At 43.8% G+C, this 20,548-nt stretch overlaps 1 protein-coding gene across 3 annotated transcripts in view; it reads left to right on the top strand.

Annotated features, from left to right (window-relative positions):
* Positions 1-20,548, top strand: part of NT5DC3 (5'-nucleotidase domain containing 3) — a 31,394-nt gene that overhangs the window by 7,662 nt on the left and 3,184 nt on the right. For 2 of the 3 annotated variants that reach the window (XM_038756909.1, XM_038756911.1), the window contains exons 2-12: positions 3,714-3,898; positions 8,486-8,560; positions 9,654-9,709; positions 11,873-11,963; positions 13,860-13,997; positions 14,451-14,511; positions 16,049-16,151; positions 16,360-16,461; positions 17,797-17,878; positions 19,111-19,197; positions 20,250-20,390. In XM_038756909.1, coding sequence (XP_038612837.1) covers positions 3,731-3,898; positions 8,486-8,560; positions 9,654-9,709; positions 11,873-11,963; positions 13,860-13,997; positions 14,451-14,511; positions 16,049-16,151; positions 16,360-16,461; positions 17,797-17,878; positions 19,111-19,197; positions 20,250-20,390 — 1,104 coding nt within the window. In that variant the 5' untranslated portion in view covers positions 3,714-3,730. Of the gene's footprint in view, positions 1-676; positions 798-3,713; positions 3,899-8,485; positions 8,561-9,653; positions 9,710-11,872; positions 11,964-13,859; positions 13,998-14,450; positions 14,512-16,048; positions 16,152-16,359; positions 16,462-17,796; positions 17,879-19,110; positions 19,198-20,249; positions 20,391-20,548 lie in introns of those variants that run through there. The other variant, XM_038756910.1, reaches the window with a different exon arrangement.

The following is a 20,548-nucleotide window of genomic DNA, read 5'->3' as shown; positions in this document are numbered from 1 at the left end:
AGTAAAATCCATCTGTTTGGTGGTATGGTTGTGTGTAGAGTTTTGGCCCGAGTTTACCTGATGGACATATTTTTTCTTTATTTTTTTATGGTATTAAGTACTTATTATGTACCAGGCATTATACCAAGTGCTGGGGTAGATATCAGCTAATCAGGTTGGACACAGTCCATGTTCCACATTGGGCTCACAATTTTAATTCCCATTTTACAGATGAGGTGATTGAGGCATAGAGAAGTTAAGTGATTTACCCAGGGTCACACAGCAGACAAGTGGCAGAGCTGGGATTAAAACCTAGGTCCTTCTGACTCCCAGGTCTGTACTCTGTTCCTGCTTTTCTGTCTCCTCCAGTCCTGTTTTCATGGTTAGAAACAAAAATGTAGCAATACAGAAACGTATTTGTTTTGTTCTTTGTACATTCCAAACAGGGTGACTCTTGTTGGTCCTAAAATCTTGAGATTGAAATAATAAATTTCAACTAAAGAACTGCATGTGAGATGATCCTTTGAAATTAGAAAAGAGGGCTAATCTCTTATTTGCGTTTCAGATAACTCTTCTCCCTGTCAAACATTGCTTCTCTCAGAGGAATAGAGAGGAAAAGGAACCATACTTGTAATAGAACCAAAAGCCTCCAGCCAAATCAGCGACTGGAGAGCTGGCCAAAAGATAAGATCCAAACTCGTCAAGAAATTGGTCAAATTGAGTCCAGCCTGTCAATCAGACCAGCCTGGATGGACTCTGAGGCTGGGCTAGGGGTCCATAGGCCTGGGAACTGGCAATTTACCCAGCTCTCCTTTTCGGTGAGTGCTAGTGCACTGTAACACCTCCAGGCTTTTGGCAAATAAAACATAATGATTCAGCACTTAGCATCATGAGGGAGATTAGGGACTTGTAATACCTATTGAGTACAGCTGTGTCCCATTTTAGGGAATCATGTGAAATGACACAAGGTTTTCCAGTACTGCTTGTTTCCTAGGTACTGGCAAGGAATGTCTTAATCCCAGTGTATACAGCTGAAGATGGAAATTCATTCCAGGTCATCCACTTGTTTGGTCTTTGCTCTGCTATTTACAGTGAAAGCATTCATTGTGCATTCCACAGAAGTGACTGCATTTACTAGTTCTCTCTGAGGTGATCCCATGGTACAATTCATAGATGATTAAAAATTGATGAATGAGCTTTAATAGTTCTTGCCTTTTAGTACTCACTTATTTGAGTTACCCTCTGATGAAAGTTTAAATGTAGGGTTAGAATCACTTAATCTGAAGCCAAATTATCCAAAACCTTTAGTTCTTGGATTTGCAGTTCTCTGTGTAAAGAACTAACATATAGTTCTCCTTAATTCAGTCCTTGACAAGCTCCTCCTTAAGGAAAACTCACAGTACAATACTTAGATGTCAGATGATGCAGCGCATATGAGTGCAGCTGTTTCTTCCAATCCCTCATCACATTCTAGCCAGATAGATGCACATTGTCAGATGTAATTCCCTACTTCCCCGACAACGTTGTATCCAAAGCAGGTAGTGAAAGCATGCATTGTGGGAAAACTATCCTTATATTCTTTTCATTTCCTACTTCTTTTGTGTGTCTCCAGGGGCATAGTACAGAACTCTGCAATCAGCTCCTCGATAAATACTGTTGATACTGATAATCATCCAGGGCCTTGAGACTGGCCTTGCTGTAGTATATCAGGAAATAGTGGCTGTAGGATAGGTTTGGAATAGGTTTTATTGCAATATGGTTTGATTATCTGGAGGCTACTTTGGAATCTGATGGGCTGAGCTTGGGTTGCTCAGAGTTCATCTATACAGGAAATGGAACATATATTTACAGGGTGGCAACACTTCTCCCCCTCCCCCCATCGATTTAGCACCCTTTGTATGTGTTTGGAGGAGGCTTTGGTTTGTCATCACACGAAGTCATGTTAGCATATATGACGTGTTCTTTGAAAGACTGGTGCTAATAAGAGAATAGAAGGAATGTGAACAGGGAAACATAAAGCTTCTGTGCACTAGAAAGGATGGAATGTGGATCAAGAACACTGAAATCACTTGTAGACTAGCCTAACCTATGTCCTTTGATCAAAATGTGTGGAATGGATAAACTGGCTCAACAAGTTAGATGAAACTGCTCACGTAATTGTTTACTTAGATTCTTGCCTTCGTTTGAATCAAAGTTGAATGCCATTTTGGTCCTGCTTTTGTCACGAGTGGAGGAGAGTGAACTGAAGTAACTATGGAGATGGAGGAATTTTTCAAAAAGAGGGATAATATTGGAGGTCCAGTCAAATGTTTGTAAAAATGAATGCATTAATATCAGGAGGCTGGGAACAAGAGGAATTAGTGAAAGGTCTGACCATTTTTATGTACACAAGCACAGAAATATCCTTTCTTCATTCATTCAGTCATATTTATTGAACTCTTACTGTGTTCAGAGCACTGTACTAAGCGCTTGAAGTTCAAATTGGCAACAGAGACGGTCCCTACCCAACAATGGGCTCACAGTCTAGAAGGGGGAGACAGACAACAAAACAAAACAAGTAGATAGGTGTCCATACTGTCAGTAAATATAATTATAGCTTTATACACGTTGATAAAAATAGAGTAATAAATATGTACAAATATATAGAAGTGCTGTGGGGAGGGAAAAGGGGTAGGGCAGAGGGAGGGAGGGGGGCAATGGAGAGGGGAGGAGGAGAGGAAAAAGGGGGGGCTCAGTCTGGGAAGGCCTCCTGGAGGAAGTAAGCTCTCAGTAGGGCTTTGAAGGGAGGAAGAGAGCTTATTTGGTGGACGTGTGGAGGGACGGCATTCCAGGCCAGAGGTAGGATGTGAGCCAGGGGTCAACGGTGGGACAGGTGAGAATGAGGCACGGTGAGGAGGTTAGCGGCAGAGGAGCGGAGTTTGTGGGCTGGGCTGTAGAAGGAGAGAAGGGAGGTGAGGTAGGAGGGGGCGAGGTGATGGAGAGCCTTGAAGCCGATAGGAGTTTTTGCTTGATTCGAAGGTTGAATCAACCACTGGAGATTTTTGAGGAGGGGAGTGACATGCCCTGAGCGTTTCTCTACAAAGATAATCCGGGCAGCAGAGTGAAGTATCGACTGAAGCAGGGAGAGACAAGAGGATGGGAGATCAGAAAGGAGGCTGATGCAGTAATCCAGTTGGGATAGGATGAGAGATTGAACCAGCAAGGTAGTGGTTTGGATGGAGAGGATAGGGCAGATATTGGCGATGTTGTGGAGGTGAGACCGGGAGGTTTTGGTGATGGATTGGATGTGTGGGGTGAATGAGAGAGCGGAGTTGAGGATGACACCAAGGTTGCGGGCTTGTGAGGTGGGAAGGATGGTAGTCTATGTGGGAGGGAAGATAAGGAGCTCAGTCTTGGACATGTTGAGTTTTAGATGGCGGGCAGACATCCAGATGGAGATGTCCTGAAGGCAGGAGGAGATATGAGCCTGGAGGGAGGGAGAAAGAACAGGGGTGGAGATGTAGATTTGGGTATCAATCTTTCCTCCTTGTGATTATTTGGACTGCAGAGGCTAGGAAACCAAATTTGGTTTGGGGAACATCTAAATCTCACATTCAAGTGCACTGTGGCCTGGAGTGCTGAAATATTGTCCTCTTATACTCGATAACAATAAAGTAAAACATTCACATGTTGGTACCAGTACCATTTGTTTTTATTATAAAAGCTAAGATCTATTCAATTTTTATCTCTTTCAGACTTGGTTCCTTCAATTATGGGCAATTTACTGAATCCAGATGCTATATTCTCCAACAATGAATTGAGCCTATCAGACATTGAAATCTATGGCTTTGATTATGACTACACATTGGTATTTTATTCCAAACATCTTCACACACTGATTTTTAATGCTGCCCGGGATCTTCTCATCAATGAACACCGGGTAAGATGATGATGAAGATGTGGACAGTTAAGCCATCTGTGGGTAGGAAATGTGTCACTTGTTATTTGGAACTTACCAAAGTATGTGAAAGAGTATACCACACCAATCAGAGATAACTACTACTACTCCTTCCTTTTCCTTATTTGAAATTGAGAACAGCTTTGCCCTGGTAGAGGTGTTTGCTACTCATATGTACTGGCTGAGCGTGGAATAGACTTGTTTTTCCTTCCTTCAGGGATAATAATAATTGTGGCATTTAAGTGCTTACTATGTGCCAAGCACTGTACCAAGCACTGGGATGGATACAAACAAATCAGGTTGGACACAGTCCCTGTCAATCAATCAATCAATCAATCGTATTTATTGAGCGCCCATGTGGGGCTCCCAGCCTCAATCCCCATTTTGCAGATGAGGTAACTGAGGCACAGTGAAGTAAAGTGGCTTTCCCAATGTCAGGCAGCAGACATGTGGCAGAGCCAGGATTAGAACCCATGACCTTCTTACTCCCAGGCCTGTGCTCTATCCACTAAGCGACGCTGCTTCCTGTAAGGGTGTAAGGAACCTGGTTGTGACCCAGCTAGTTGGAAAGTACCAAAAATCTCTCACTAAGAGCCCCTTGAGGAGAATGTAGAGGGTGGGCGTACGGACCCCCTGGCATTTCAAAGCCTGGCAATATGGTCTACCATCATGCGTATGTGAACATGCTGTGCACAGCAGCACCTCTTGGAAAGTCCTGTTGCCCTCTTGGCCCCTAGACTGATCTGGGTCAACGTCAGACACTTCAGTTTTGGGCCCCGCTGCGTTCTCCACTGGCCAGAGATGTGTAGCCCAGACAGGGTTCTGTTCATTGCTGTACAAACTGCCATCTAAAGGGTAACGGCTATAAATAAATCTCTGTAAATATTTCTGAAGGTTCAAACAGGCAACTGGAAAGTATAAACACAAAGGAGGCTCCCTGGGTTTCTGCAATTAGGTGCTAAGTTTTATAGAAATTCTGGGTGAATTTCTGTGGCTTCTTTAAAAGGGTTGGGGGTTTCTGTAGTGGTGATTGAGTTGTGATTCCCCAAGTCTAGAATCTCTTACTGTTTACATGCTTCCACTTGACTTTAAAGCAGATGTGTGGATTGGCAAATTGGTTCCAGGCTTGACAAAAATTAGACACTTTCTGGCACTTCGCCATGCAGGTGAGCTTTGCTCAGATGCCAGTAGTTAAAGGGGAACTGGTATGTTCTCCCACCAGCAGGACATTGCAGCTGACTTACTTTTGCAGTAGTGGGGATGGTCTATCCTGTTATGCATTGCCAGAATGCTGGTAGGGAAGGAAATGGTTATCACCAGATTAATTCAATCCGTATTACTCCCTCACAGAGATCTCCGCTCTCTGGACCCCACCCATCTTTCGGAACGCCTCACACCCCACCTCGCCGCCCTCTCCTCTCTACCCAGTCTTGATGATCAGATTACTGCTCTCAACTCTACCCTTTCTACTCAGCTAGACTCACTCGCTCCCCTTTCCCTTCGCCGCTCTCGCACCACTAACCCACAGCCCTGGATCACTGCCACTGTCCGCCTCCTTCGCTCTTATGCTCGAGCTGCCGAACGCTGCTGGCGAAAGTCTAAACACCATGCCAACCTCGTTCACTTCAAGTTTATCCTTTCCTGCCTTAACTCAGCCCTCTCTTCTGCCAGACAAAACTATTTCTCCTCCCTTATTGACACCCATGCCCATCACCCCCGCCAGCTCTTCCGTACATTCAACTCCCTTCTCAGGCCCCCGGTTCCTCCCCCTCCTCCTTCCCTCACCCCCAACGATCTGGCCTCCTACTTCATTAACAAAATTAAATCCATCAGGTCCGACCTCCCCAAAGTCTCTTCCCCCCTTTCTCCAACCCCCCGGCTCTCAACATTCTCTGCTACTCTCCCATCCTTCCCAGTGGTATCCTCAGAGGAACTCTCCTCCCTCCTCTCAAGTGCTACTCCGGCCACCTGTGCTTCTGACCCCATTCCCTCTCAGCTTATGAAATCTCTCGCTCCATCCCTTCTCCCCTCCTTAACTTCCATCTTCAACCGCTCACTCTCCACTGGTTCCTTCCCCTCTGCCTTCAAACATGCCCATGTCTCTCCCATCCTAAAAAAACCCTCTCTTGACCCCACCTCACCTTCTAGTTATCGTCCCATATCCCTCCTACCATTCCTTTCCAAACTCCTTGAACGAGTTGTCTACACGCGCTGCCTAGAATTCCTCAACAACAACTCTCTCCTCGACCCCCTCCAGTCTGGCTTCCGTCCCCTTCATTCCACGGAAACTGCGCTCTCAAAGGTCACCAATGACCTCCTGCTTGCCAAATCCAACGGCTCATACTCTGTCCTAATCCTCCTCGACCTCTCAGCTGCCTTTGACACTGTGGACCACCCCCTTCTCCTCAACACGTTATCTGACCTTGGCTTCACAGACTCCGTCCTCTCCTGGTTCTCCTCTTATCTCTCCGGTCGTTCTTTCTCAGTCTCTTTTGCAGGCTCCTCCTCCCCCTCCCATCCTCTTACTGTGGGAGTTCCCCAAGGTTCAGTGCTTGGTCCCCTTCTGTTCTCAATCTACACTCACTCCCTTGGTGACCTCATTCGCTCCCACGGCTTCAACTATCACCTCTACGCTGATGACACCCAGATCTACATCTCTGCCCCTGCTCTCTCCCCCTCCCTCCAGGCTCGCATCTCCTCCTGCCTTCAGGACATCTCCATCTGGATGTCCGCCCGCCACCTGAAGCTCAATATGTCGAAAACTGAGCTCCTTGTCTTCCCTCCCAAACCTTGTCCTCTCCCTGACTTTCCCATCTCTGTTGACGGCACTACCATCCTTCCCGTCTCACAAGCCCGCAACCTTGGTGTCATCCTCGACTCCGCTCTCTCATTCACCCCTCACATCCAAGCCGTCACCAAAACCTGCCGGTCTCAGCTCCGCAACATTGCCAAGATCCGCCCTTTCCTCTCCATCCAAACCGCTACCCTGCTAATTCAAGCTCTCATCCTATCCCGTCTGGACTACTGCACTAGCCTTCTCTCTGATCTCCCATCCTCGTGTCTCTCTCCACTTCAATCCATACTTCATGCTGCTGCCCGGATTATCTTTGTCCAGAAACGCTCTGGACATATCACTCCCCTCCTCAAAAACCTCCAATGGCTACCGATCAATCTGCGCATCAGGCAGAAACTCCTCACCCTGGGCTTCAAGGCTGTCCATCACCTCGCCCCCTCCTACCTCACCTCCCTTCTCTCCTTCTACTGCCCAGCCCGCACCCTCCGCTCCTCCACCACTAATCTCCTCACTGTACCTCGCTCTCGCCTGTCCCGCCATCGACCCCCGGCCCACGTCATCCCCCGGGCCTGGAATGCCCTCCCTCTGCCCATCCGCCAAGCTAGCTCTCTTCCTCCCTTCAAGGCCCTGCTGAGAGCTCACCTCCTCCAGGAGGCTTTCCCAGACTGAGCCCCTCCTTCCTCTCCCTCTCCCCCCTCCATCCCCCCGCCTTACCGCCTTCCCCTCCCCACAGCACCTGTATATATGTATATATGGTTGTACATATTTATTACTCTGTTTATTTATTTATTTATTTATTTTACTTGTACATTTCTATCCTACTTATTTTATTTTGTTGGTATGTTTGGTTCTGTTCTCTGTCTCCCCCTTTTAGACTGTGAGCCCACTATCGGGTAGGGACTGTCTCTATGTGATGCCAATTTGTACTTCCCAAGCGCTTAGTACAGTGCTCTGCACATAGTAAGCGCTCAATAAATACGATTGATTGATTGATTGATTGAATTCAATTTGAGGTTGATACCTCACAGAGACTATAAGCTTGTTATGGGCAGGGAATGTGCCTGCTAATTCTGTTATATTTTACTCTCCCAAGTGCTTAGTACAGTGCTCTGCACATAGTAAGTGCTCAGTAAATACCATTGATTGATTGATGTAAGCATTACTGAAGAATATCCATTTTTATAAGTTATTGATTCTTTAATGAAACTCTTGATATTCCAGGTAACAATTAACTTGAGATTCTCCTACATATTCATTCAATCATATTTATTGAGCACTTACTGTGTGCGGAACACTGTACTAAGAGCTTGGGCGAGTACAATATAGCAACAAAGACATATTTCCTACCCACAATGAGCTTATGTATGAACCAAACACTCCTATATTTTAATTAGTATTTTGGTATGCTCTCTATGAAGAGTCTAAATTAAGAACAGAATAGTTTATTAAACCAGCTCATTAGGCAAATTGTACAATGTTGTTATCAATGTTTCTTTTGAAGGCAACGGAGTACTATGCAGAGCAATAGAAGCACTTAAATTCAGCTCAGTAAGTTTTTCTAAAAACTGTTCTGAATTCTGGGTATTTTCACTGGAAGGGAGCTCTAGTGTTGGGTAGAGTTCTTCTAAAGAAATCAGAAATAGGTAAACTTAAAAAAATTGACCATCGTTGCCTGTGAGCAGAAGCCCACTACAGCTATTTTCCTTACCTTTTTGTTGGGTGCATCTTGAATTTTATCTATTTTAAGTGTGTCATCTTTTCTTCCCCAACCACAGTATCCTGTGGAAATCAGAAAGTATGAATATGACCCAAACTTTGCGATTCGTGGACTTCATTATGATGTGCACCGAGTAAGTTAACTTGTATTTTTGTTTTCAAAATCTAACTCTGTATTGGAAATAATAATAATAATAATATTTAAGTGCTTACTATATGCCAGGCACAGTACTAAGCGCTGGGGTGGATGGAGTTGGACAGTCCCTGTCCCAAGTGGGACTCATAGTCTCAATCCCCATTTTACAGAGGTATTGCACTGAAGCCATTAATTGAAGAGCCAAACGTTTGAATCTCATAACTCCCTTTACTGCTTTTCTATGGAAATTAATGCAAGCTGGCCGCAAATGAGTTTTCTCCCAGATCTTTGGGTACTTAATCTGAATTATTCAAGAGATTGCTGGAGAAGGTTTCTTTAAAGGCCATTTCAAAGAAAAGATAAACTTTCAAGTAGACCATTTCAGAGGAAAGAAAGAAACATTTTTAATCCTTTCTTTCAAAATAATGGAAGTTGGTCTCCAATTATTATCTTCTGGAATATTTTCCTTTAGATAATTAGTCTGAATTATTTAAAATATCTTTGGAGAAAGCCTTTTCAAGAGCACCATTTTAAGGGAAATGTCAACTGGCTATTTGAAGCGGGAGTTTAGAACAATAATCTTTAGCATTCCAAAGAGCACACAGGTCTACTAGTGTATCAGCTGTCTGGCAAGCTACAACAATAAATAGTCTTGGACCAGGAGAAGTGTGTAGCCTACTGAAAAGGCCACAGACCTGGGAGTCAGAGGACTTGAGTTCTAATTTAGGCTCTGCTGTGTAACCTCGGGCAAGTCACTTAACTTCTCTGTGCTGCTACTACTTCATCAATAAAATGGGGATTAAGACTGTGAGCCCCATGTGGGACACTGACTGTGTCCAACCTGATTAGCTTGTGTCTATCCCAGCATTTAGTACATTGCCTGGCACCTAGTAAGCGCTTAACAAATACCATTAAAAAAAAAATATTTGAAGCGCTTCATCATTTCATAGCCACTCAGGCTGTTACTTGTACAGTGAGAGTCACCAAACAGGAATTTGTGAAGTAGAAAGGTTTTTTTACTTATTACAGAAAAATACTGTTTAACATTTCCAGCAATACCTAAAAATGAGTCTCTGTGTGTGTTTTCAAAGGCAATATTGATGAAGATTGATGCCTTTCATTACATTCAGCTGGGAACTGTATATAGGTAAGTTGTATTTCATGGATCCAAACTAACTCAATTACTGAAGCAGTGTGGCCTAATGAAAGGAGCACAGGCCTGGGTGTCAGAAGGTGTGGGTTCTAATCCTGGCTCCACCATTTACCTGCTGTGTGACCTTGAGAAAATCACTTAACATCTCAGTGCCTCAATTCCCTCATCTGCAAAATGGGGGCTCAATTACTTTTCCCCCCTGCTTAGACTGTGAGCTCCATGTGGGACTAGATTATCTTATATTGACCTCAGCGCATAGTACAGCATTTGGCACATCATAAGTGCTTAACAAATACCACAGTAGTAATAGTAATAATAGCAATAATGATTATTGGATTTTTTTAGCATAGTTAATTTTAAGTACCAATCACAAGCATAGAGGTATTGAGGAGTATGTATGATAGACTTAAAACATATATGCACTCTATGGTGTCCTATTGGGTTGATAGCAGGTGGGATATGAGTGTTGGGGTTTTGATGCACATTGAAATAAAGAGCACTACTGGTTCTCACCATGCAGAAAGGGAAGGTATTTTCCACTGTTAACCGCAGAAAGAAGCTGTGTAGCCTCAGGAAGAGCACAAGCCCAGGAGCCAGAGGGCCTGGGATCTAATCCTGGCTCTGCCACTTGTCTGCAGTGTGACTTTGGGCAAGTCACTTAACTTCTCTGTGCCTGTTACCTCATCTGTAAAGTGGAGTTAGGCCCATGCTCAATTCATTAGGAGTCCAAAGGAGTACTCAGAAGCAGAGGGTGGGCAAAGCGTGTATTTCATTTTTATTTGCAATTCTGAGTGCCTAAAATGTCTCCCCTTTGTTAGCATACTTTTCTAAGGAGGCATTGGTAGGAGAAATAACTTTTAAATACCAGAATCCTTTCTCCTCTTCACTACTTAATCTTTACTTACAAAAAAACGTCTGGAAGGTTTAACCATGTACTGTTGTTTTAGTGAGGTGACACTATCTTTTAAGGTCAGATTCTTGATTGATCTAGTTTTCCATGATCATATGATCTATTTTCTCAAACCAAAGTAAAAGGAAGTTCAGTACTCTTTTGCTTTCTGTAGCTAGAAGTTTTAAATCCCCAGAGGTTGTTTTAACTGAAATCGGTTTTTTTTTTTTTGGTTTTTCATTGAAAATTTAACTTTCTTGCATTTGAGAGAATGGTTTTGTAATTTAAAGAATGCATAGTGGCTGAAGTTAGTTGAAGTTAGTCAAGATAGTTGCTCATGTAGCAGTATCTTTAGTCCACATAGATATTGTAAAAGAAAACTTCACAGACTGCATTGTACTCAAAAGGGTATGTCAGAGACAAGTTTATTACTACTAGTGCTTCGTCTACCACTAGTACGAATGGGGGAAGATGAGCAGAGTTTCCTCTACTAGTCAAGGGCAGATCAGCTCCACACAATACAGAGTTTCTTTATACACAGTTGATACAGCATTTGACCTGAGAGCACAATACAAGATACAAATTGTAAGACAGGTAGCAGGAAATTCTTCCCTGGGGCAGTCGCCCAGCTCTAATATGGGCCAAAAAGGCAATTACCACTCCCTGCTGCTGATTTGTTTGCTAGTGCATTTTGGCTTAAGGAGGAATAACTCCATCCCACTGGGAGATTTTTAATATGCCAGTCTTTCTGATGAGACTGGCAGGATGGTCAAAAAGGGGAGGGTACACAAAGTACTTGCTTTTGAGTTGCGTACTCAACAGTTCTTGGTTTTGTTGTTATGAGACAATCAAGCAGGCATAGAGGTGGTCAAAAAGGCCTAGAGGCAAGTGGCTCAGAGGTGAAGGTGGTCAGAGAGAGAAGGGGGCCAATGCAAAGCTCTGGCCATTGTGCTTCCACAGTATCAATGATTGGCTTGCTTGTTACTTTTGGTTATGGACCATGGCACATTATCCTTCCCCTATTCTTCCCCCGATGATGCCATGCATCTGAGGAGCTTGAAGAATTTTAAAGACAGTCATTCAAACCACACAGAGGACAGGTATTATTTCCTCCCATTTTCCAGATGGGGAAAGAAGAGCAAATGATAGAAATAGAAGCCAGATCTCCCATCTCGTTGTCTTAATAAATTGCATAGCCACTCTGTGTTAGTGAGTGATCAGAACTGCTCTTTGGGCTTTTGAACTGAATCAGCTCTTGTTTTTGCTAGAGGACTCAGCGTGGTCCCTGATGAAGAAGTCATTGAGATGTATGAAGGTTCCCATGTGCCTCTAGAACAAATGAGCGATTTCTATGGAAAGGTAACCGTGAAATGATTTTTGGATTAACAGATAGTGTGGTGAACATTGGCAGTTGAGCCTTGGACAGGTTGGAATTCTATAGGGCCTCTCTACCCTGCTTGTGCCGCGCCTGGCGCTAGAGTAGCCCTGAGGCCTGTATCTGAAGTGGAAGTGGTTTTTTTTGCTGACTTCCCTTCCTCCTGTCTCTCCCCACTCCAGACTACTGCCCTGATCATTTTTCTATAAAACTGTTCAGTCCACTTTTCTCCACTCCTTAAGAAACTCTTGTGGTTGTCCAGCCACCTCCAACTCCTTACCATTGGCTTTAAAGCACTCATTCACCTTGCCCCCTCCTATTATACCTCACTGAATTGTACTACAACCCAGCCTCCTTACTTTGCATCTCTTATGCTAACCTTCTCACTGTACCTTGATCTCATCTATCTCAGCACTGACTCTTTGCCCTCTTGTCACTGGCCTTGAACTCCTTTCCCCTTCATCTGACAGACCACCAATCATCTCACCTTCAAAAGGCCTATTCAAATCACATCTCCTCCAAGAGGTCTTCCCTGATCAAGCCCTTCTGCATTGCCCTTGCTCTTGGATCTGTACCCTTTAAGCATTTGATATTCATCCTACCCTCAGCTCCACAGCACTTATATATGTTCCTGTAATTTATTTTAATGCCTGCCTTCCCTTCTATTATATAAGCTCCCTTTGGGCAGGGAACATGCCTACCAACTCTTGAATTGTTTTCTCTCAAGTGCTTAGTCCATTGGTCTGTGCACAGTTAGTGCTCAATAAATATTACCAATTGATTGATTGTTCAGAAGCTTCATGAGGTTGAGATTGGGGCTGCCTAGTTGCATGACACCAAATTCAGAGGGAAGGAGAGTACTTTTATCCCTATTAGCTGGGAAAGTCAATTCCTCCCAGAATGTCTCAATGCTATCTAGGAAATATAGGCAAAACCAACCTCTTTTGTACCTTGGATTTTTGTAGTTCTAGTTCTCCCGGTTCTTTCCTTCCCTGCAAGTCTCTCACCAGCTTTTAAACCAGGACTGTTTGATGGCTTTATAGCCCACTACTTTGGCTGTGGCCCCTTTGTTTAACAAGAGGACATGTCTATCAAAAAATAGCCTTTATTGAGCACTTGCTGGATTAAGGGGTTGGGAGAGTACAGTTGGATTAGTAGATACGATCCCTGCCTTCAAGGAGCATACAATCTAGCTGGGAAGACAAACACTAAAATGAGTTATAAGTAGGGGGAAGTGATAGCATTTAAAGGCATACACACAAACCCTCTCTCTCTCTCTATTTCTCTCTCTTTCTCTCTCTTTCTCTCTCTCTCTCTCTCTCTCTCTCTCTCTCTCTCTCTCTCTCTCTCGGCTGGGGAGAGGTTCACTGCGTTCCCAAGTGTTTGGGGGTAAGGATCAAGTGTGAAGGTGAATAGGGAAGGAAATGGTTGGGAAGATGAGAGATTAGTCAGGGAAGGCTTCCTGATGGAGATGTAATTTTAGTAGGACTACTGGATTGATATGAAGGAGGAGGGAGTTCCAGGTAGGAGATGAGAGCGAGGCAAAATGGGTAGGTTGGTATTAGGGGAGGGAATGGTTGTGCTGGGCTATAGTTGGCTAGACTAACCTTTGTGAAAACTTTTCTTGTACTCTTTTGGTGAAGTTAGAACGAACTTCTCCCCAAGGCTTTCGTGTATCATTTTAGTGAGGTGTTGAAACTGCTGTGAATGAACAGATCAGGTGTAAAAAGTAGCACTGTGTGGATTGTTTTCATGTTAGTCAATGGAACAGACTTTGCAATTGCCAAATGTTTAGTAAAGATAGTCTTTCTCTGTTATTTCTTGGATTTTTTGGTGCAATTTCTGTGAAGATTGAATTTTTGGAATGTATGCCTTTGCAGAGCTCTCAAGGAAACACAATGAAGCAATTCATGGACATCTTTTCCTTACCAGAGATGACCCTCCTGTCTTGTGTGAATGAATATTTTCTGAGGAACAACATAGACTACGAGCCTGTTCACCTGTACAAAGATGTCAAGGTTGTATCAACTAGCTTGAGGTTCTAGGACATTCTCAACATTATATTTGTTTTTCCTGAATGAAGACATTTCAACAAAGCTCTCCTAACACTATCTATGGGCTTAGTTTTGTATTCAAAACCATCTAAATTTTTACATTTTTTAGAGTACTATGTTTTTAGAGCTTTTTATCATGTGTATAGATATGAAGGTAAATTATTTCCTTGTTAAAATGTCTACTTGACATAATATTCCTCATCAGTAGTAGTCAGCTTCGACTGGGCAGGACTGCATTAGATATCGGGATGCCCAAGGAATCTAAAAATCAATAAATCAGTATTCATTGAGCACCTTCTGTATGTCAAGCACTGTACTAAGCTCTTGCAAGAGAACAATAGTTAGCAGACATGATCCTTGCCCCCCAGGTGTGTACAAGAGTTTTTACTGATTAAAACTGGCTTGGTGTTTTTCCAGGATTCAATTAGGGATGTCCATATCAAAGGAATCATGTACAGAGCAATTGAAGCAGATATTGGTAAGTACTTGAAATAACCTATGAAGATTGCTACAGTTCTCATCACATGCAAGAGTGGATAGAGCTTCCCCTTATAAAAGGCAGCAGCATTATTATTATAAAGTGTATTAGGTTGGACACAGTTTCTGTCCCACATGGGGCTAACATTCTAAATAGGAGGGAGAACAGGTATTTAATCTCTGTTTTACAGATGAGGAAACCGAGGTACAGAGAAGTTAAGTGACTTGCCCAAGGTCACACAGGAAGCTTCAGCATTGGAACCCAGGTCCTCTACTCCCAGGCCCATTCTCTTTCTACTAGGCCATATTGCGTCCCTTCTGGTTCTTCCTCCCAAACTCCATGCGATGGAGATAACTTATCTAGGTCTCTCTTCTCCCACCTCATTCATTCTTCCTCAGATATTCTTAACTTCCTCCAGAACTACATATAGGGAAGGGAGAGGGGTCAGAAACCCTAGCAGCTGTGGCTTCCTCCATGGAGATTGTTACCTGGGGTTGTGACTGAAGTCCTCTTGGTCTGCCATGGCCATTAGAACCCTTTGAGGTCAGCACTGTCAAAGACCTTACACTAGCATTCCCCTTTGGCAAGCAGAGTGCCTCCTTAATGGCACTCTTAGATGTTGCCGACTTGTACTTCCCAAGCGCTTAGTACAGTGCTCTGCACACGGTAAGCGCTCAATAAATACTATTTAATAAATGAATGAATATCCGTAAATAGTCCCTTGTCTTCCCTCTTCCAGTAGGAGAACCAGGCTTTCTTTATAATCTAGGCTTTAATTTCCCCAATCCAATTTTAATTTCTCTCAAAAAATATCTGCCCTTTTAATTGGTAGTCATTGCCTAGCTCCTCATCTTGTTTTAATTTGTTCCTAAAAATTTTGGCCAAAGACTCTCGTGGTAGAAATCATCATCCTCTTGAGTACCTTAGGTGTGCATTTTTTTTTCTTTTCCAAGAAATGAGCAAACAAATCAGTTTGTCAAATACAGTATATACTGCATCGCTCTGAAACCAAGTCAATCCTGGAATTAAGATCACCTCCTCCAACATCTGATGCTTCAGAGGGAAAAACTGATTTAATGAAGCAAATCATTCTGTCAATGATATGCTTTATTTGCACACATACATACCTAGAATGTAGATGCTCACTCACACACTCCGTTTCCAACACACAAGCCTACCATCCCTTCAGACTCCTTGCCTGCCTTTCATATACATATACATACTTCCTCGAATATTCCCTGAGCACATCCCATCTCATTTGGGGAGTCTGTAGTAAGAGGCTTCTTAAAAACACCCTGATTTAAGGTGGAGAACCAACTCTTTGTGGCATGGATGGAAGTGGGGAGTCTTGGAACCCCTGGGAGGTGGAATGTGGATTTTGGTTGGAGCAGAGGAGACTTGATTTGAATTTGGAAAATACGTCCTCGGAGCTCTAAGGCTGTTGTCTTTGTGTTCTGTAAATAGGCCAAAAAAAAAAAAAAAAGGTCTCCATGTCGGAGCGAGACAGTGTGTGTTTTAATTTCTCTCTTTCTGTTAGAAAAATACATCTGCTATGCTGAGCAGACCCGGGCTGTGTTAGCGAAACTGGCTGATCATGGCAAGAAGATGTTTCTCATCACAAATAGTCCCAGCAGCTTTGTGTAGGTCTTTGTGTCACATTGTGATTTCCAGCTCTGCTGTTGTATTTATTTTGGGGGTTTTGATGTTCAAAATAATGTCTGGTCTTTGGAAAAAAAAATCTTATGATGGAAATATAGTTATTTTATCAGTTGGTTTTGGTGGTTCACCATTTAAACCTGATGCCTAAACAGGGTTGCGGTACTGCTGCTCAATGTGGTGTTCTTTTAGGGATAAAGGGATGAGGTTCATCGTTGGAAAGGACTGGAGGGATCTATTTGATGTAGTCATTGTCCAGGCTGACAAGCCAAACTTCTTCAATGACAAACGGAGGTGAGTCTACTGATTGCCTCATTAGGCCAGATGTGATTAAGCAAGCATGTCACTTTTTGGACATATCTTTGTAGAATACCCAAGGTGGCCTGAGACCTCCATCCATCCCAAATTACAGCTGTTTTATGTATTTGGCCCAGAGAGAAGCAATTCAGTCCTAATCCACTGAAGGAGGAAGAGAACAAACAGCTGGTATTTGTTGAAATGGGTCTGAGTTGACTCCAGGTTAGCTCAGCTTGTTAGACCAATGCTCAGTAAATGGTAACACCTGGGTTTACCTGGTGCTTGTCTCTGAGAGCCCCAATGGTTTCCACACCTGTTTTAATTACCTTTTTATCTGCTTTGTGAAGTGACAGGCAGAAAAATCGAAGTGTAGAGAGGCCGTGGTCAACCAAGGGTTGTGCAAGTCCCAGGACAGCTGGGATGACAATTTGGATTTGCTGCTCTCCATACCAGAGCTCTGCCCTGTAGGCTGCCAGCCATATGCACTGGGCTTGAAATGTCAGAAAACAGTGTTGGTGGTTTGTTTATATTCCTCCTCTTTGAGCTTTAGCTTGTCCTTCCTAAAAGTGGTAAATTAAAGTTCTTGCTAGAACTATTAGCTCCTAGGTGAAGCCGTAGGGTTTGGAGAAAACAACAAGCCCTAAGTAATAATAATAATAATAATGATGGCATTTGTTAAGTGCTTACTATGTGCGAAGCACTGTTTTAAGCGCTGGGGGGGATACAAGGTGATCAGGTTGTCCCATGTGGGGCTCGCAGTCTTAATTCCCTCCCAATTTACAGATGAGGTAACTGAGGCTCAGAGAAGTTAAGTGACTTACCCAAGGTCACACAGCAGACATGTGGCGGACCTGGGAGTAGTAACAATATGAGTAATTGTATTATTATTATTAAGTCCTGGAGTAGATACCAGAAAATTGTTAGACACAGACCTTGTCCCCGTGGTGCTGACAGACTAAGAGGAAGGGAAAACAGGTATTTCATCCCCATTTTACAGGTGCAGATGTTGACACAGATTAGTTAAATGACGTGCCCATAATCACCTAGTAGTCATGTGACAGAGCCAGGATTAGAACCCAGGTCCCCAGACTCCCAAGCCCCCAAGCCTGTGACCTTTCTGCTAGGCTACACAGGATTCCTTTTTCCTTAAAACAACTCTAAGGTTTTCTTTCCTGCATATAGTCTAGCTCAGATAGAACTTGGACTGATAGAGCAGCCTGATCGTAGCAGGGCAAGCCAGTCGTACTGGGTGGACTTTCTGGGTGTCTGTGGCGCTGTATGCCTAATGTTATCTGGTCTTTCATGTCTTCATGTTTCCAATTTTGCTATTAGACCTTTCCGCCAGGTGAACGAAAGAGGTGTGCTGCTTTGGGATAAAATTCACAAGCTACAGAAAGGCCAGATCTACAAACAGGTATTATGCCCGATATCCTTGTGTTTCGTCAGTCAGTGAAATTTACTGAGCACTCGTGTGTAGAACACTGTACTGAGCTTGTTATTTGACTTTAGGCTTAAAAGTGTCAGATTTCAGAGCAAAGGTTCCCAGTAGACTTTTGAGGCAAACTTGGGAGTGGAGCATCGTGGGGTGGGGCCCAGGGGATGGGGGTGGGGGGGTGGGAAGAAGCGGAAGGAAGAGGAGGGAAAGCAGGAGAAGGAAACAAGGAGGAAGATGAAGGCAAAGGCATTCCCCTGTGCTTCTCCTCTTCCTCTAGTATTGCTTTTGGGCTCTCACCGGATGTCGGGGTTGTGTGTGAGCGACGTGGGGCAGAAGGGGTGGAGGCTGGCACTGCAGGGCTGCCCAGATCCAGCCAGCTGAAAGGCGGCTAACTCTCATCCCTTGCTGTGATTCTGAACTGACTGGGTACCTGACACGAGTCTCTGCGGTATGCGTCTCCTGTGGGGGAAGCCCTTCTTCCAGGGCTGTTGTGGAAGAACAGTCAGTCAATCGTATTTATTAAGCATTTACCGTGTGCAGAGCACTGTACTAAGCGCTTGGGAGAGTACAGTACAACAGTAAACAGACGCATTCTCTACCTACAACAAGAAGTGGCCCGGCGCTACTGCCGCAGGTCTTTATTCAGGGTGCTGGACCCTTGAGGTGACCAGGGAGGGACAGGGTACACAGGTGGCCTGACCCTGGTGAGAACTGGGCTGGGTTGGGGGGGGCAGAGGGTGTGGGGACAGGCCCCCCCACAACCCCAAAGGGAGTGGCAAAGGCATCGGCTCACTTTCAAAGGTCCTCAGGCCGAGCCTTGTCCTACCACCAGAAAGTGAGAAGTAGACCCACCATCTTGGTTCTACCCCATCCCCTTTGAGTTAAAGGTTCTTTTTCAAACACTCAAATCATTGTATCCTAGTCATTACTTGTGATAAAATACAACAACAAAAAATCCCATTTGAAATTACAAATTCTGAACGTATAATATTTTAAGCTTGTATGGCCAAACTTGCTTACTGGCAAGTATATTTAGGAATCCGATTGTAGGATTCATGATTGGGTAAGATTGTGTGGGGGCTGTTGGCTTGGACACTCCGGGACTGACCAAGAAGAGCTGGGCAGTTTTTGCCATACCATTTTGCACTCGTGCGTATGTCTGTCCTTTTCAAGTGAAATACAATTCCTAAATATGATTTCTCTTTCTTCAGGGGAATTTATATGAGTTTTTGAAGCTGACTGGCTGGAGGGGTTCCAAAGTGTTATATTTTGGTGATCACATATACAGCGATCTGGCAGTAAGTCATTTCTATTTTGATCCACTACTCGGGCATTTAACCTCTCTGACAGCACAAAGGGACTTGATGTCCAACAGCCCATTTCAAATAAGCTTGTGTTGACAATTCTGAATTGACTCATAAATTCTAGAAGCAGCGTGGCCTAGTGGAAAGATCCCAGGCTTGGGAGTCAGAGGTCGTGGGTTTTAATCCCGGCTCCGCCACTTGTCAGCTATGTGACTTTGGGCAAGTCACTTCACTTCTCTGGGCCTCAGTTACCTCATCTGTAAAATGGAGATTAAGACTGTGAGCCCCACGTGGGACAACCTGATTACCTTGTATCTACCCCCAGTGCTTAGAACAGTGCTTCACACATAGTAATTTCTTAACAAATACCATTATTATTATTAAGAAGGGATTTTTCAAATGTAAGGTTCTAGGACTGTCTGCGGGGAGATGTTATGCCATCCTTTGGCCCAGGATCATTAAGAGTAGGCTTCATCTGCCTGGGTGGTTTGAGTACAGGCCCTAAGAGAAGCCAGGGGCTAGACTAAGTAGCTTCTGAGCAGCTGTCCAGCTTTTTATGGTTTCAGCAATCAATCAGTAGTATTTATTAAGCCCTTCTGGGTGCTGAGTACTAAGTGCAAGGAACAGGGCAGTTCTATTATCAACTAGTCTGTCTCTTTCTGTTATTGAACCCCACTCCCTCCAGGTTCAACAATCTCGGCATTTTTCTTGGATCTTAAATTACGTATTTTTCATGCAAGCACAAGTTCCACCTGATTTGATCCCAGACTTACCCCAGTGGTCCCCTTATAAACATCAGAGCAAACATGTAATGACCAAAGATCTGTCTCTGCGAGGGGCTACTTTAACTGAGTTTATTTCAGAACAGGAATTTACTACCAGGCAAAACAGTTCAAATATTGTGGCTAAGTGGAATCAGATTAAGTTGGAAAATTATTGCAGTTACAAAACAAGCAAATGGCCAGTGTTGCAAAGGATGCTAATGAAATCTATTTCAAGTCAGTGAAGACTAGTGACAGAGTTTTGCATTCTTTGTGGGCCAACAGGATCTGACCCTAAAGCATGGCTGGCGAACAGGTGCGATTATTCCAGAATTAAGATCTGAGATTAAAATCATGAACACAGAGAAGTACATTCAGACTATGACCTGGCTGCAGACCTTGACCGGATTACTGGAACAAATGCAGGTTTGTGCTTTTCTCTTTCCTTTTAAGGCAAGAGGGATGCCGGGAAGAGCAGATGTGAAGGGAAGTGGAACTCAGAGTGTGTCTTTTGTGGCTGCGAACTTTTTCCTACCCGCCTCTGCTCTTGCCCTGGCTCCTCTGAGGTTGGAATCTGCAGTAGG

This window comes from Tachyglossus aculeatus, chromosome 14 (genome assembly GCF_015852505.1).
Source record: "Tachyglossus aculeatus isolate mTacAcu1 chromosome 14, mTacAcu1.pri, whole genome shotgun sequence".
Lineage (NCBI taxonomy): Eukaryota > Metazoa > Chordata > Mammalia > Monotremata > Tachyglossidae > Tachyglossus > Tachyglossus aculeatus.
Note: the sequence above shows the minus strand (reverse complement) of the source record. Positions and strands in the feature narration are given on the sequence as shown.